This window comes from Eschscholzia californica, unplaced genomic scaffold, assembly GCF_041429995.1.
Source record: "Eschscholzia californica isolate CP2 unplaced genomic scaffold, dmEscCali1.0.p SCAF_4, whole genome shotgun sequence".
NCBI classification, from domain to species: domain Eukaryota; kingdom Viridiplantae; phylum Streptophyta; class Magnoliopsida; order Ranunculales; family Papaveraceae; genus Eschscholzia; species Eschscholzia californica.
Window position 1 is genome coordinate 43,403,616 of NW_028238461.1, and position 13,525 is coordinate 43,417,140.

General features: G+C 35.0%; 1 protein-coding gene and 1 long non-coding RNA gene across 4 annotated transcripts; both read right to left on the bottom strand.

The window, feature by feature from the left end:
- On the bottom strand, nt 1-2,668 carry LOC147544905 (heavy metal-associated isoprenylated plant protein 30-like). Its single transcript, XM_086634740.1, has 3 exons — nt 2,177-2,668; nt 788-863; nt 1-517 (listed from the first exon to the last, which is right to left on the bottom strand). Exons 1-3 carry the CDS (start codon nt 2,351-2,353, stop codon nt 195-197), a joined length of 576 nt encoding a protein of 191 aa, XP_086490866.1. The 5' UTR covers nt 2,354-2,668; the 3' UTR covers nt 1-194.
- Nucleotides 2,669-8,584: 5,916 nt separating this feature from the next.
- Nucleotides 8,585-12,080, bottom strand: LOC147544906 (uncharacterized). Of its 3 annotated transcripts, none has more exons than XR_015224121.1 (10): nt 11,878-12,080; nt 11,744-11,774; nt 11,595-11,648; nt 10,431-10,515; nt 9,973-10,030; nt 9,787-9,844; nt 9,599-9,677; nt 9,400-9,503; nt 9,136-9,200; nt 8,585-9,025 (listed from the first exon to the last, which is right to left on the bottom strand). It is a non-coding gene; the product is annotated as an uncharacterized LOC147544906 (long non-coding RNA). The 3 variants fall into 3 exon arrangements; XR_015224122.1 differs by having other exon boundaries at nt 8,585-9,036; nt 9,973-10,060; nt 11,595-11,661; nt 11,878-11,974; XR_015224120.1 differs by lacking the exons at nt 11,595-11,648; nt 11,744-11,774; nt 11,878-12,080 and having other exon boundaries at nt 9,973-10,060; nt 10,431-10,979.
- Nucleotides 12,081-13,525: the final 1,445 nt, after the last annotated feature.

Here is a 13,525-nt window from a genome sequence, read left to right on the forward strand (position 1 = left end):
TTTATGCCAAATTTAATTTGTCTTTTCAGTACTTACATATAGTCTTTTACATAATATATATTTGTAGTTGTTTTTCCAGACATATAAACATTTCACAGACTCGAAAAGAACAATAGCGAGATGACACATCGTTATGTAATAGGCATTTATGTATAAGAGTAGAGTACAATATTGAAATTTTGTTTTTTGATGAGTTACATAAGAGAGCAAGCATTAACATTATCATCATTGAAGAAGTTGCTAACTTTGTCATCTCCCCTTTGTGACATAGGAAGGTTACCATGTCTTTCACCAACATTATAACCATGCCTATAGTAATTGTAACTCTCTTTGTAGTCATTTTTCATGTCTCTGAAATAATTGGCTGTTGATGTGAAGTATAATGGAGGATTAGGGTATGGCCAAAACTCTGCCCTTTTTCCACTCCTTCTTACTGCTTTTAATACCTTATTTGGTTCTACATACCCTATTATTGTTACCCTCTCCATCTCCAAATCTATCTCCACTGAGTCAATACCTGTCCAATATTCATCAATACTTTGATTAATTGAAGTACATATAATTAAGATCATATTAGTTTAACAATCTAGATTTGTTTATTCTGTTTTCAATTTTTGGTTTACAAGTTATTACACTGACGTGTAGTGTCCCGAGACAACTTCATTAAGCGCGGTAGGGAGGGGAGGGGGGTGCATAGGTATGAACATCACTTTGTTACTCCAACGTTGATATCGGTCATGTGTGCTTAAAGTCGTAAAGATAAAGACATATATTCATATGCACATACCTCGAAGTTTGAATATGGATTTTCTTACAACTCTTTCGCAACCACTGCAACACATCCTAACTCGAAGTTCGACAGTCTGAAAATTAATTATAGAACAAAAAAACATGTTATAATCATCAAGGAGAAAGAAATTAGAAAGGGATAAACCAAAAGTTAATAATCATGGAAGTTTAAGATGTTGATTTAGGATGAAAAGATGTTGATTTAGGATTAAAAGCAAACATGGTTTAGTTATTGTCCCTTCTATCTTTCTTGTTATTCTCTTTTATCTTCTTTTCAACTTTGTTCTTTTAATATTCTTTTCAAACTATGTTTTCCTAAAGTTTAAACAAAAGAAACCGTGTTTTAAGGACTAGGCCGAAAGCATAATAAAAAGTTAAGTGAAATAAGGAGAGAGAGAGAGGGAGATTTGCCTAGATCCCATTAATTAGTGGATCTTCTAATGATTACCTACTAAATTAGAATGAAAAAGTATAAAATGCTAGCTAGCTATAGCTTAATTGTTAATTAGTGGCTAGTGGATGCCATGAAAGCAACAAGTTTTTAACATATATATACATATCCTTTTGTGAAAAATGGCGGGATTATATTCGACAAGGAAAAGATCTAGCAAGCGAAATTCTAAACAAATTTGGAAAGAAATCTGAAATCAGCGATTAGGGTTGATTTGTCAACTTCTTCTTGATATGTCTACCACTATCACATAAAAAAAACAAAGAAATTTTACTGAATATAGGACCAATTTAGATAGCAAATTATTTCTCAAATTAACATCTTTTCCCACGGACAAATTTCTTTCCTCCCCAACCATTATCAGTAAAAAGAAAAAAAGAAAAAATTAACATCTTTTCCCAAGGGACAAAATTGTCGCATTCAAAGTTTGTGGTCATCTAACTCAATTTGAATTGGGTGGGAAAGACTTCGACATCATATTATTTGTTAATATATAGATCACTCTCATGTGAGACTATTCTCACATGCCTCCTTACCTGTGGTGTTCTTTGGAGTAATATGTTTTTTTTCTTTCCAAGTGACGTGGAACACGTGTGGCTTTTAACCTTATTACAGAGAGCTGTATTTGGCTTGGTTGTACTAAACGATAGAGACTATGGTTTGAATCTTACTCAGATAAAAAATGGATTCTCCATTTCATGGGAAAGCTATTAAAAAGTGGATATATATGTATATATTTGAGAAGATTTCCCTTGATTTGTATGTTATCCTTATTAGCTATAGTCCATGAAAGACATGGCTAGCTTGCAACACTGCTGTGTATTTTGATTTCATGTTGATAAGGACATAAAAAGTAGTACTAGTAAATAAAAAGAAGATTCTATCGACTTATATACAACAAGATAGAGATGGATAAACATGAGAGTGAAATCGAACCTGCAAAGCTAGTGGACGACCTTTTCCTTTCGGCATGTTGTTGAAGGCAGTGGTTTGGTTATAGTTTTGGTGATGGTGGTGGTGGTGATGGTTGTTTTGATGAGGTAAGAAAAAACAGCACTGAATACTTTCAAGAAAAAAACCAAATATTTTCTCAAGTGAACTGATGATAGCCATGAAGAAACAAGTTATCACTATTTAACACTCAACAATGTGGAGAGAGAGAGAGAGAGAGAGAGAGAGAGAGAGAGAGATTAGATGAGATGAAAGACAAAGTAATCTCTATCAAGAAGATATTCCTTCATTTAAGAACATAAGTTCCTTCACTTTGTAATATATTCTTTTCTCTTTCTCTTTCTACTCTTCTATAAGAGCCCAAACCAACTTTTATTTTTGTGTACACTTACAAAGTTCATTTTAAAGTTATAAATGTCAAGGAAAGATGCAAAGAGAAATGGTGAATATAATGACTAAGCTCACAACCCTTTACATGGAAGGAATGGTAGCTAAACCATATATTAATGCTTGAAATGTGGGTCAAGCCAACATGACTTCTAACATTCCAAAAGATTATTTAAGTCTCTTGTTAGGTCATGAGGTTAAGGAAAGATGGGTTTGGATGCAAAGTTAACTAAATATTCTTAATAACCAGTACAAGTTCATTTAGGCCATCAAAGTTGTTATTCCCTCAAAGTGCTATTAAGGATTTTCTTAATTGAGTATTATTAAAATATACAAAACAAGGTTCAATTTCTCTCGTTGAATACGAGTAAGAGAGTCTCCAACGCAAGATTCAAATTGAAAATTTGAAAGTTCGCCTAAGATTTTAAATTTTAGTATATATCATTATATTGTTATAAACTTATAATCATCTAGTAAATAAGAAAATTTCTAACCCCTTAACTATGTTATTTAGATTTTAAATTTTAGTTGTCAAACCAATGTAAAAGTTTCAACATTAAAGGTTTGTGGTAGTAGTAGATATGCATTTGATTAAATTGACCATCTAAGATATTGTCTAAAGAATAAAACTAATAGCCTAGAACGAATTAGTTTATTTTGATGAACCAAAAAGCCTAATTCATCGATCTATTTCTATCTCTAAATCCGTGTAACCAACTAAACTAATCGGGATTATTCCTTTTTTTTAACCAACTAAACTAATCGGGATTATTCCTGCTAGGTCTAGTAGAATATCACGATTGATTTATTTTGGCCAGCGCTTTGGGGAAAGCTAAATAGTTTCCGGGGTTTGAAGACTTGGTCAAAAATTGGTCAATTTGTTTGACAATTTTATTTAGGGAGAAAGCAAAATACTTCTCCGCCTCACCTCACTCTCTCTCCACCTCACCTCACCTCACTCTCTCTCCACCTCACCTCACCTCACTCTCTCTCCACCTCACCTCTATCTTCTCCGATTAGGTCGCCGGCCGGAAAATTTTCCGGCCGGCGACCTAATCGGAGAAGACAAAGAGGTGAGGTGGAGATAGAGTGAGGTGAGGTGGAGTAATTTTTTATTTCCCCTTAAAATTTATTTCCCCGAAAAATTTCTAAAATTCTACATATTCCCTTTAAAATTTCACACCCCGCAAACTATTTAGCTTTCCCCAAAGCGCTGGCCTTTATTTTTAACCGATATTCTTTTGACCAGTGTAGATTACAAATATAGGTGTGACTAACAATAATTGTTGTAATTCCGACGAATTGCTGTAATTCCGCCAATCCAGGATTGAGATTTCATTATTTTGTTTTACTAGTCTATCAATGGTAGTGCTACTTCAAGTTACTAGTTCCCAACCATGCTGATTTATGTTGCACTAATCTAGATCGCATATTTTTTTGTTATATTTATAAAGTAGAATTTCGGAAAATCAGATTTGCATAAGCAGAATTAGTTTCAGGTTAGCAAAAATGTAAACCTTTTACAATATCAAGTACCATACATATGAAATACCACTTCGTATTTGCCTTGTCTTATTTGCATTTGTCAGAAAATGTTCATTAGATAGACAAGTGATATCTATATAACAAAACAGAACTTTTTTTGCTGACATGGACAAAACGGATGCTTGCTGACTGTGACAAACTAAATGTCTCAATCTCATCTTTTCTTCACTTTTTTTTTTTTTGGAAATCAAACTTCATTTAAAGGCCAAAAGGCTAATGAGAATTACATCATGAAGTTTAAAAGAACAAAGACACAACCAAAACCGTGCAAACAAGACTAGTTATGCCCACTTGGAGTGTCTCTAGAGCTGCCAGATCTAACTCGAGGGACACTTCTAGGCAGTCGCCGCTAACCAGGGGCGGCCTAGGCCCAAAGCAGCCAAAGCGGCTGCTTTGGGCCCCCAAGCCAAAAAGGCCCCTAAAATACTTATAAGCGCCCATCTTGAAATTAATTCTGTCCATTTTCTCCCAAATTCCATCTCTCTCTCTCTCTCCTCTTATTCTCTCTCTAGAAAATATATAATTAGCGTGCCCTCTTGTTATTTTCCTTTCTCTTTTAAATTTAGTTCCCTTTTAATTTTAGTACTCTTTCCATTTTTTGGAGTAACATTAGATATTTATTATTTACGGTGGAATTCTTTCAGACTCTTACGATTTCTCATAAGCTAATGTCTTAATCTCTTTCGAAATATTTTCTTTTATGAAATAATAAGTTCAAATCGTTATCAATGTTATTTTTTTGTCGAAAATTATCATTGCTAGTTAGTGATAATAAGTTATAGTTACATACTCATTTGTTATATTGGCATCAGTTGGATACGTTTTCGAAAGTGAACTCTGATTATGAATCGATGTTTTTACCGTGTTCTATGTTTATAGTAATGTCAGGGAGAATTATTTCTTATAGGTTCGTAAAGGGCCCCATATTTTAACTTTGCTTTAGGCCTCCCAGAGACTTGGGCCGGCCCTGCCGCTAACCAACTAAGGGTAGATGAGTAACTGATGCTTCTTTCACCTTCTTCTCTTCTCTCCGTCAACCGTCAGCGTGCAAATCCCGGTTTGCACCTCTATACCCGGTACATCGGTAGAGAGAGTTGTAAGTAGATGAAGAAACTCCCAAAAGTGATCGATGATCAAAGCACTCATACCTGAATAATATGAAAAACAAAAAGGTCCTAAAGACCAACAAAAAGGCCCTAAAGACCAACAGAAAACAACACATCACATAAACAAAAGAAAATACTAAATCTAAATCCCCGTCGCTTTTGCCGGAAATCCACCGATGTCGCCTGAAAACCGTCATTATTGCCGGAAAACCATCGCCGAAAACTGCTTTCATCGTCGGAAACCGTCGTCATCACCGTAAAAACCGCCTCCACCAAAGAAAAATCGTCGCCGCATAGCCGAAGTCCATCTTCCCTCCAAGAATCACAATGGAAAATAGGTCGACATGAATACCTATTCTATACCTTTCCATTGTAGGTTATTAATAATAGATTCTTCAGATATTAAAGTATGCTTTCATGAAAACAATAATCAACCTTTTAATCTTAGCACCACTCACAAGGTCGGCACAAACTTTTCCAGAATCTTACATTCTTTGATGAAAGAGTAATCCTAGTTCGATGCATTTGTTCTTATGGTACTACAAGACCAGGTTTCACTAGATTCATCATACCCATCACCGCTTTACACTTCTTTTTTGTGGATGAACCCTAGCGCAGGAGAAACGACATAAGAGAAGAGGTATCAATCAGCCTCTCTATTTGATCTGGACGCCTTACAAACAAACACAGATGTTGACAACGTTGATGGTGTTTAGATCTTTGTTAGAAAACGAGTAAAGGAATCCGGCGAAGGGAAGACCCTTCGTCGGAGAAGCAAAATAACTCCCTGAAGGACTAAGCAGGCGGTTATTTTGTAGAGAGAGAGAGAAGTTTATCTTTTCTTCACTTGATCTCTCCAACATAACCTTTCACCACCCATCACCAAAATAAGTGACCCGTAACATTAAATATTTAGGTTTACCTGATTTGAAATAATCTTAATGTAATCCAACAGCTTATAATGAGAGCGGCAAGAGTAATGAGTCCAAACAAAAAGCTTTCGTTGTTGAAAAAATATCAGTGGTGTATCTAAATTATAAAGTTAAGGTACGGTAGGGTTTTATTGAGAGACATTTTTTTTCTCTTTCTCTCTCACCTTTTCTCACTTTCTCTAGCATGATTTTGTCTCCTGATCTTCTATTTCTCATCCACTCTGCAATTTTGTAACTTTATCACCGCAACATATTCAACTGTCCAACAGAACATACCTGTAATCGATAAAAAAAAACATACCTAAGTTGATCATTCGAAATCAGAAACTTCACTTCTTCTGAGGAAATATTATGAATTATTGTATTATTTTTTCTCTAAGAGCATCTTCAATGCAAAATTCTGTTAAATCACGATTATGTAAATCGAAGATAGATATTGAAATAATTGACATGATAATATAACGTGGTTCGGTCGGATAGTCACGATAATATAGTGGGTTTGATCAGTTACATTGGGTGGACATAACTCGATGATCTACATCCTAAAATCTTCTCTTATTTATAGAGAAATTAGAGTTTAGAGTTTCCTAGTTTCTCCTAACTAAACTAGAAAATGATATAAGATCCATCTAATATTACCATTAGATAGTTACAAGATATATCCTACACATAAGTGAAAAATATTCATGATCTTCATACATCTCTAAATATCTTCGAATATTCTGAATTCTTCATGATCGTCGGATCTCGTCTTCTCGATCCGTCACGTACATACATGTATTACACACATGTATACATGTCAAGTCTCAATTGAAATTCTCATTTTTGTTCTTATGCAGCGTAATTAGATATTCATTTGGTGGCCAATACGCGGACAACCGTTTTTCTTATATGGACAACTATCTTATGTGGACAACGCAAAAAAATTAAATTTTTATATGGACATCAGTTTCTAAGGGGACAACTCTCTATTATTTTCACTCAAGTCCTCTTAGAATCAGATGTATTATTTGATGACCTCCCTCTTTCTCCATAAACCCTAGGTTAGTTAGTCTTCATCTCTTCTATTACTTGTTCTTCATCATCACCCAAATTTCTAGAGAGAGAAATTTCTTGGAGAAGCAATATTGGTGGTTACGGCATCAAACAAAGGTAAGGGAGTTGTTGTAGAATCTTCCCAAAGACAAAGGTTAGAACCCTAAAACTCTAAAACTCTAAAACTCTAAAACCAACCATGAAGAAGAAGATGGTACTGATGGGAGAGAAAATCAGAGAAGATGTGGAAGACGAAGATGGATCTGTTGGTTCCGACTCTGAAAACGATGGTTAAGAGGAAGATGAATCTGATAATTGGGGTTGTGCAAATATATGGCATAACAGAACATTACTTGCGACGAAAATCTGGCATAATCAGAAAACTTGCAAGATTTTCGTCGCAACTTAGCTTCTGTTATGCCATATTTTCGCAGATTTTCTGCGAAAATATGGCATAACAGGAGCTAAGTTGCTACGAAAATCTGGAAAATTGTCCGATTTTGCCAAATTTTCGTCGCAAGTTATGTTCTGTTTTACCTCATCAATTTCATTAATGCCTATTATAGAAACGTCCGGAAAAACTTCTTCAGGTGCAGATTGAGGGATTTTGTCTTCTTCATCCATCTAGGGTTTGATAAAAAAAATGGTAGAAACTACAATTTACTTTTAGTAGAAGTGAATAAAGAAGAATAAGACTAAGAAGAGATTTTGTCTTCTTCATCCATCTAGGGTTTGATAAAAAAAAAATGGTAGAAACTACAGTTTACTTTTAGTAGAAGTGAAGAAAGAAGAAGAAGACTAAAAAGAAGGAAGAAGATGAAGAAGACAGTTTAGGTTTTCAATCTTTAACTATTATTTTTGTTAGTAGTCCACAAGTTACTAATTATTAGTATCAAAGACTTTATGGAGTTGTCCCCTTATTAAATCAAAGTCAACTAAGTCAAGTATAGTTGACTCGCATCGGGCCCGAAAATAGTTGTCCATATAAGAAAAACGCACTACAAAAAATATAGCCATTAGGGACAGCGAAAAACCGTCCCCAAAACCTAAAATCCGTCCCCAATACTTTATTGGGGACGGTTTTTGTCTGTCCCTGAAACCGGCGTCCCAAATAGTATTTGGGACAGTTTTAGCGACGGATTGCATCTGTCCCTCTTAATGAATTTGGGACGATCGGAAACTGTCCCTAACCTAATGGTCATTAGGGACAGTTAGTAGTTGTCACTATTAATTCGGCAAATTTTTTTATTTACATTTGGGACAATTACGATCTGTCCCCAAAAATATGCTGAGAATTTTCTTGGGGAATTTTTCCCTAGCTTACATTTGGAAAAAAAAAATATTAGTATTTTCGAATCTCATACATACAACAATTTATTATAAGAGAATTGTCACAAGAAATTGGTTTTGTATTATAGCTGTACCAAGAAATACTAAAAGCATGAGTCAAAGACCTACAATAGTTTCACCAATTTGGGTTATTCAAAACAGAAATAATGACTGCAAATGAAATCCAGTAAGGCACTTGGATACTTCCAAAATATAAATATCAAAGTTCAGGCTCAATGTATAAGTATATAGAAGAGATGCCAATGGGATTTCTCCAACAACTTCTCCTAAATTTCTTTCTTTGTTGCTACTTTTACTTGAATGTGTGTTATTTGGATTTCTCTGCATACTTATTGTCACCGCTCACTGTCCAGATAGGGTCATCTGCAATCACCTAGCATCCTTGGATAAGAAATTGTTGTTTTGGATTTTACGTGCATGTCGAAGATCGCCAAGACAGACACCTCTTTTGAACACAGCTGCAACTCCTATTCTGTTGTCTGCACACAAACTGAAACTCAGCTCAGGGATTTTCTCATGTTGGAGCTAAGTAGACACCTTAGAACAGGTAAAATCTAGATATCAGTCATAAAATAGACATGGGTATTACTCTGAAACAGATTTCCTTGCCGCGGCGCTTCATCTCATGCAATAGAGTTGCAAAACAATGATTTCCTGCAAGAAAAACATTATGTAGGGTCACAAATATCTTATCAATTTCTTGTCTTTTTAGAACCACCGTCATAAAAAAATTAAGGTGCCCGAAATATGCTATAAGTTCAACTTGTAGTCGGAACCTTTTTCATATCAACACGTGATTTTCAGAATCTGAAACACTATACTATCGAGATCTTTGAAAAGCTGAAACTCGTACCTGTAGCACCAAGGGGATGGCCAATGGCCATAGCACCTCCATTGATATTCACTCAGTGTGAAGCCAAAGTTTGTCACGCCAATACACAAATTGGAAAGTGAAAGCTGAATAAGAGGTCAAAGCTTTTGTCAATACTACACATATGTAGGTTAGAAGCACAACATATTGCTCAAACAAGATATGGTGGTGTTTATATTACGTCATTTATGTAGAAGAGTATTTCTAGCCAAATTAGTTAGGATATTCCCTTGGACAACAGGAAGCAGGTACTGATCGAACTGCATATTGGATCATAATGAGAAACTATGAGCAATCATTCGCGATGTTCTATATGGTATTGAAGGGTGATACTCTACATTTAGCCAACACTTAAGAAAAAGATCTGACCTTATTATCTATGAGAACCTCCAACATGTAGTTATTCAAAAGATACATAGGGGTCAGCCTGTCAAAGAACAACAATGAAACACAGGGCATGACATTTGTAAGGAAAAGAGGCGCCTATCACATTTAAGATAAGAAAACAATTGTCAAAGAGTGAAATTTAACCAACAACAACGTAGATAAAGTTACCTGTCTCCAAAGAGGAAGCCTTTTTGACTTTTCCCCCACATCATGCAATCGGTGTGCACTACAACACCGAGTCATCAGATCTTATATACTACAAAAAAAATTCATGATAGAACATGAAGAAAGAGAAAGAAAACTAAAAGGAACTAAGTTCGCATAGCGAAGGAGTTACCAACCACTGTTATAAGACAGTACCAACATAATAGGAACTAAGAAAGATATTGAATAGATCAGGAAATTCAAGTTTGGTTATCTGGACACTGAGTAGAACTTTGATCATTTGAGATGGTATCTTCTAATATTGCTTCGGATGTTTATCTCTTATTCAGCACAACAAGGTACAGCTAAATCAGATGTTACTTACTAGGTCAAGGTGAAATCAAACTTAGAGGAGTAGTAATTAAATCATGAATCTAAGTACTAAAAACCAATCAACAACTAATGAACTATGAGTGCCTTACCTGTGGTCTATAACATTACAAACATTCCAAACAGGCAGAAGCATAGAGACTCGCGAAGGTTGAGGAAGTTTTGACGTCTTTTACCCTGTTTTGATCCTTAAAAAGTGAGGCAACTTAAGTTTACGCGATATGAAATCTGAGAATGGTTTCTTGGAAAATAAAGTGGTTATGCTCATGTTTAGTTATGTGGCCTCGTTTTACACGATAATCATAAAGTAGATGGGAAAAAACAGTTAGTTAGATATAAATAAAATCATTCTTGAGACCATGGATGGAAGTGTAAACAAGGGCGTCAAATATGTGGCATGATATAGTTAATCAGTTCGAACTCATAAAGATTTTGGGAGTGGTCTATATATTAAGTTTTACCCACGATTGAATCCTACCCTCTCCACCATACACAAGTAGTAGATGATACTACCTTTGTAGACAGATGCATAATTTTAGCTTTGAACTTTCCAGATAACAGCAATGGACTACAACATCCGTAAAACTCACAGCTTCCTGGTCTTGCTCCATTCTTGTTATACCATAACGATGGTCCAGACTTAACAACCATGAGTAGAAGACAATCTTTAGCCTTTTGAATGTTATGGGCCTTGTGCAGTTAGGAATCAAATGTTTAGAAAAACACACCGTGACAAACATATGAATTATTTTTATTTGAGAAGAAAAAATAGTAAGAGAGTGTACTTTCGGAGTGATTGATCCCTCCCATGCCATTGGAGTTACTGTACTCCAACTCAACTCCTAGGCATGTTTACGGAGAAATGATTTAAGGGAACAACAAATTGAATCACATAACCTAGAGACTAGAGAGATACAAAAGGACTACTGTTTTCTTCTTACCTATGTCTAAAATCCACCTTTTATGGCGGCTACAACATTTGCAACTGCTTGAAGACCACATGAGCATTGTCCGTTCACGGTTCTAATAACATATTGGGGTTAACTCTAACCCTGGCTTGAATGCTTCTTATGACCTTCATCATCTCATTATAACTTAATAGAAATATATTAGGGCAAGAACACATAATAATAAAACTACACATTCATTTTATCTAACAACAAAAAAAACCCTAAATAGTTCAAATAGATTGTTACTCATAATAACTAGGATTAGGAACAGAAAAAGCTGAAGAAGAAATTTAATCATAGTAATACCTACAGAAGCAGCCGATTTCTCTGATTTGTTCAAGTCAATTTGCCCTGGGCAATCTGTTTTAGCCAACTTCAATGGAATCAATTCAATCAACAATGTTAAAAATAGTTTGTAGTAGAAGTAGTAGAAGAAGAAGAAAAATAAATCCAACCTGCTGGATAAAAATTAGCAGAACCGTGAACCTGGAGAAGAAAAACTCGATCGTTTAATGGGTACAATCTGAAAAATAGTTTGTAGTAGTTGAAGAAGAAGAAGAGAAGGACAAGAAAAATGAAAAAACCTAACCTAATGGATGAAGATCAGGAGATCAACACCTTGGAGAAGAACTCAGCTAAAGAGAGAAAACGATGAGGAAAGGGAAAACGTGGAGAGAGAAAAAGGAAAAGAAAAATAACATTTAAAATTTTATTTTATTTGGGTCAAAATATTTGCGCCAAAAGTGGCCGCCCTTTTTTTTGTTTCCCCCTCCTCCAAAAATTTGTCACTACAATGCAATTATTGTCCCAATTGCAATTTTATTAGGGACAAATATTACCAAACTGTCCCTATTTTAAGTAAATTAGGGACAGAAGTGAAAATGTGTGTCCCTATTGGGACTTTTTTTTGTAGTGACGATTGTCCGCGTATTGGCCACCATTCATTTTTGTTCTTATGTAGCGTAATTAGATATTCTCAATTCTTTTGCGATCCTAATGTACATCTCTAAATTTCTTTTGGTATTTATTAGGAATGTTTATTTTTGTTAAGAAATCACTAGTTTCTTTAAATATATATATATATATATATATATATATATATATATGAAATCTATTATTTCATGACATATATCTGTTTAGTTACTCTTACATCATCATTTTAGAGAACCAAATCAAATTTTGAGTTAAAAGAGAATTTGTTTTATGAACAATTTCTAAAAAAAAAAACCCACAGTAATACTTGATATCTCTAAAATTGAGTGTTGCACTACAGATGCTACAAAACCTTGCTTAACCTGATACAGGGAAATGCTAAGTGTACGAAGAACCTTTGACAACATCTTTGACACGATGAGTCACGCGGGTAAAAGAGCGGTCTAGATCAAAGTCCAACTTTAAAAAACTTTTGTATTTTGATGAAAATGACTCATTATGTCAAGGATTTTGTCATTGTAGCACTCCCGTACCCAAAAATTATACACAAACAAGTTGTTAGGGAGAAAGAGTAACAATAAACTATCATAGTGGACTACATATAATAAATTGATCTTTGAACTGATTCAATTAAAAAAAGACTCCTGAATTGAGGGTGGGAAATCTTGCTGTTCTTCTTGTCTCCACCCATCTCATATAATGATGATAGGGGTGGCCGGATTATCCGGCTGAAAAAGCAGCAACACTTGAATGTCAGAAATTGCTAACTCCTCAATCTCTAATCTTCTTTTCCTCTCTCTCTCTCTCTCTCTCTCTCTCTCTCTCTCTCTCTAAACCACCCAATTTCTTATCATATTTTGAATTTTCTAATCTTTATCTTTTTCGACTTTAGTGGGTACAACTAGTACTATATTGTGTAATAATCTTGCCTGGATAATATATGTTCAAACTTATCGTGTAGGGGTGCTTTTGAGTTAATTTATACAAGTTTGTCGATGAGAGGAAGTGGGTCAGTCTATTCTGACTTAATGGATGTTGGTGTTTTGTTGTCTTTATCTTTTACTAAGGTTTGAATCCACTTGATTTTATTGATTAACACTTGTCTGCAGCTTCAGTTTAGTGATGATCATAACAAAACTCATTCGAAAAATATAGTTTAATTAGATTGATGGAGACTAATTATACTGAGGGTGGGAATTCCTTCTACCAGCCCGATATCCTGTCCGGAACGCCCGGGTTCGACAGTTTAACCAGCATGTCCAAAGCTTGGGACGGGCTATGCTTGCCTGACCCGTCTAAAATAG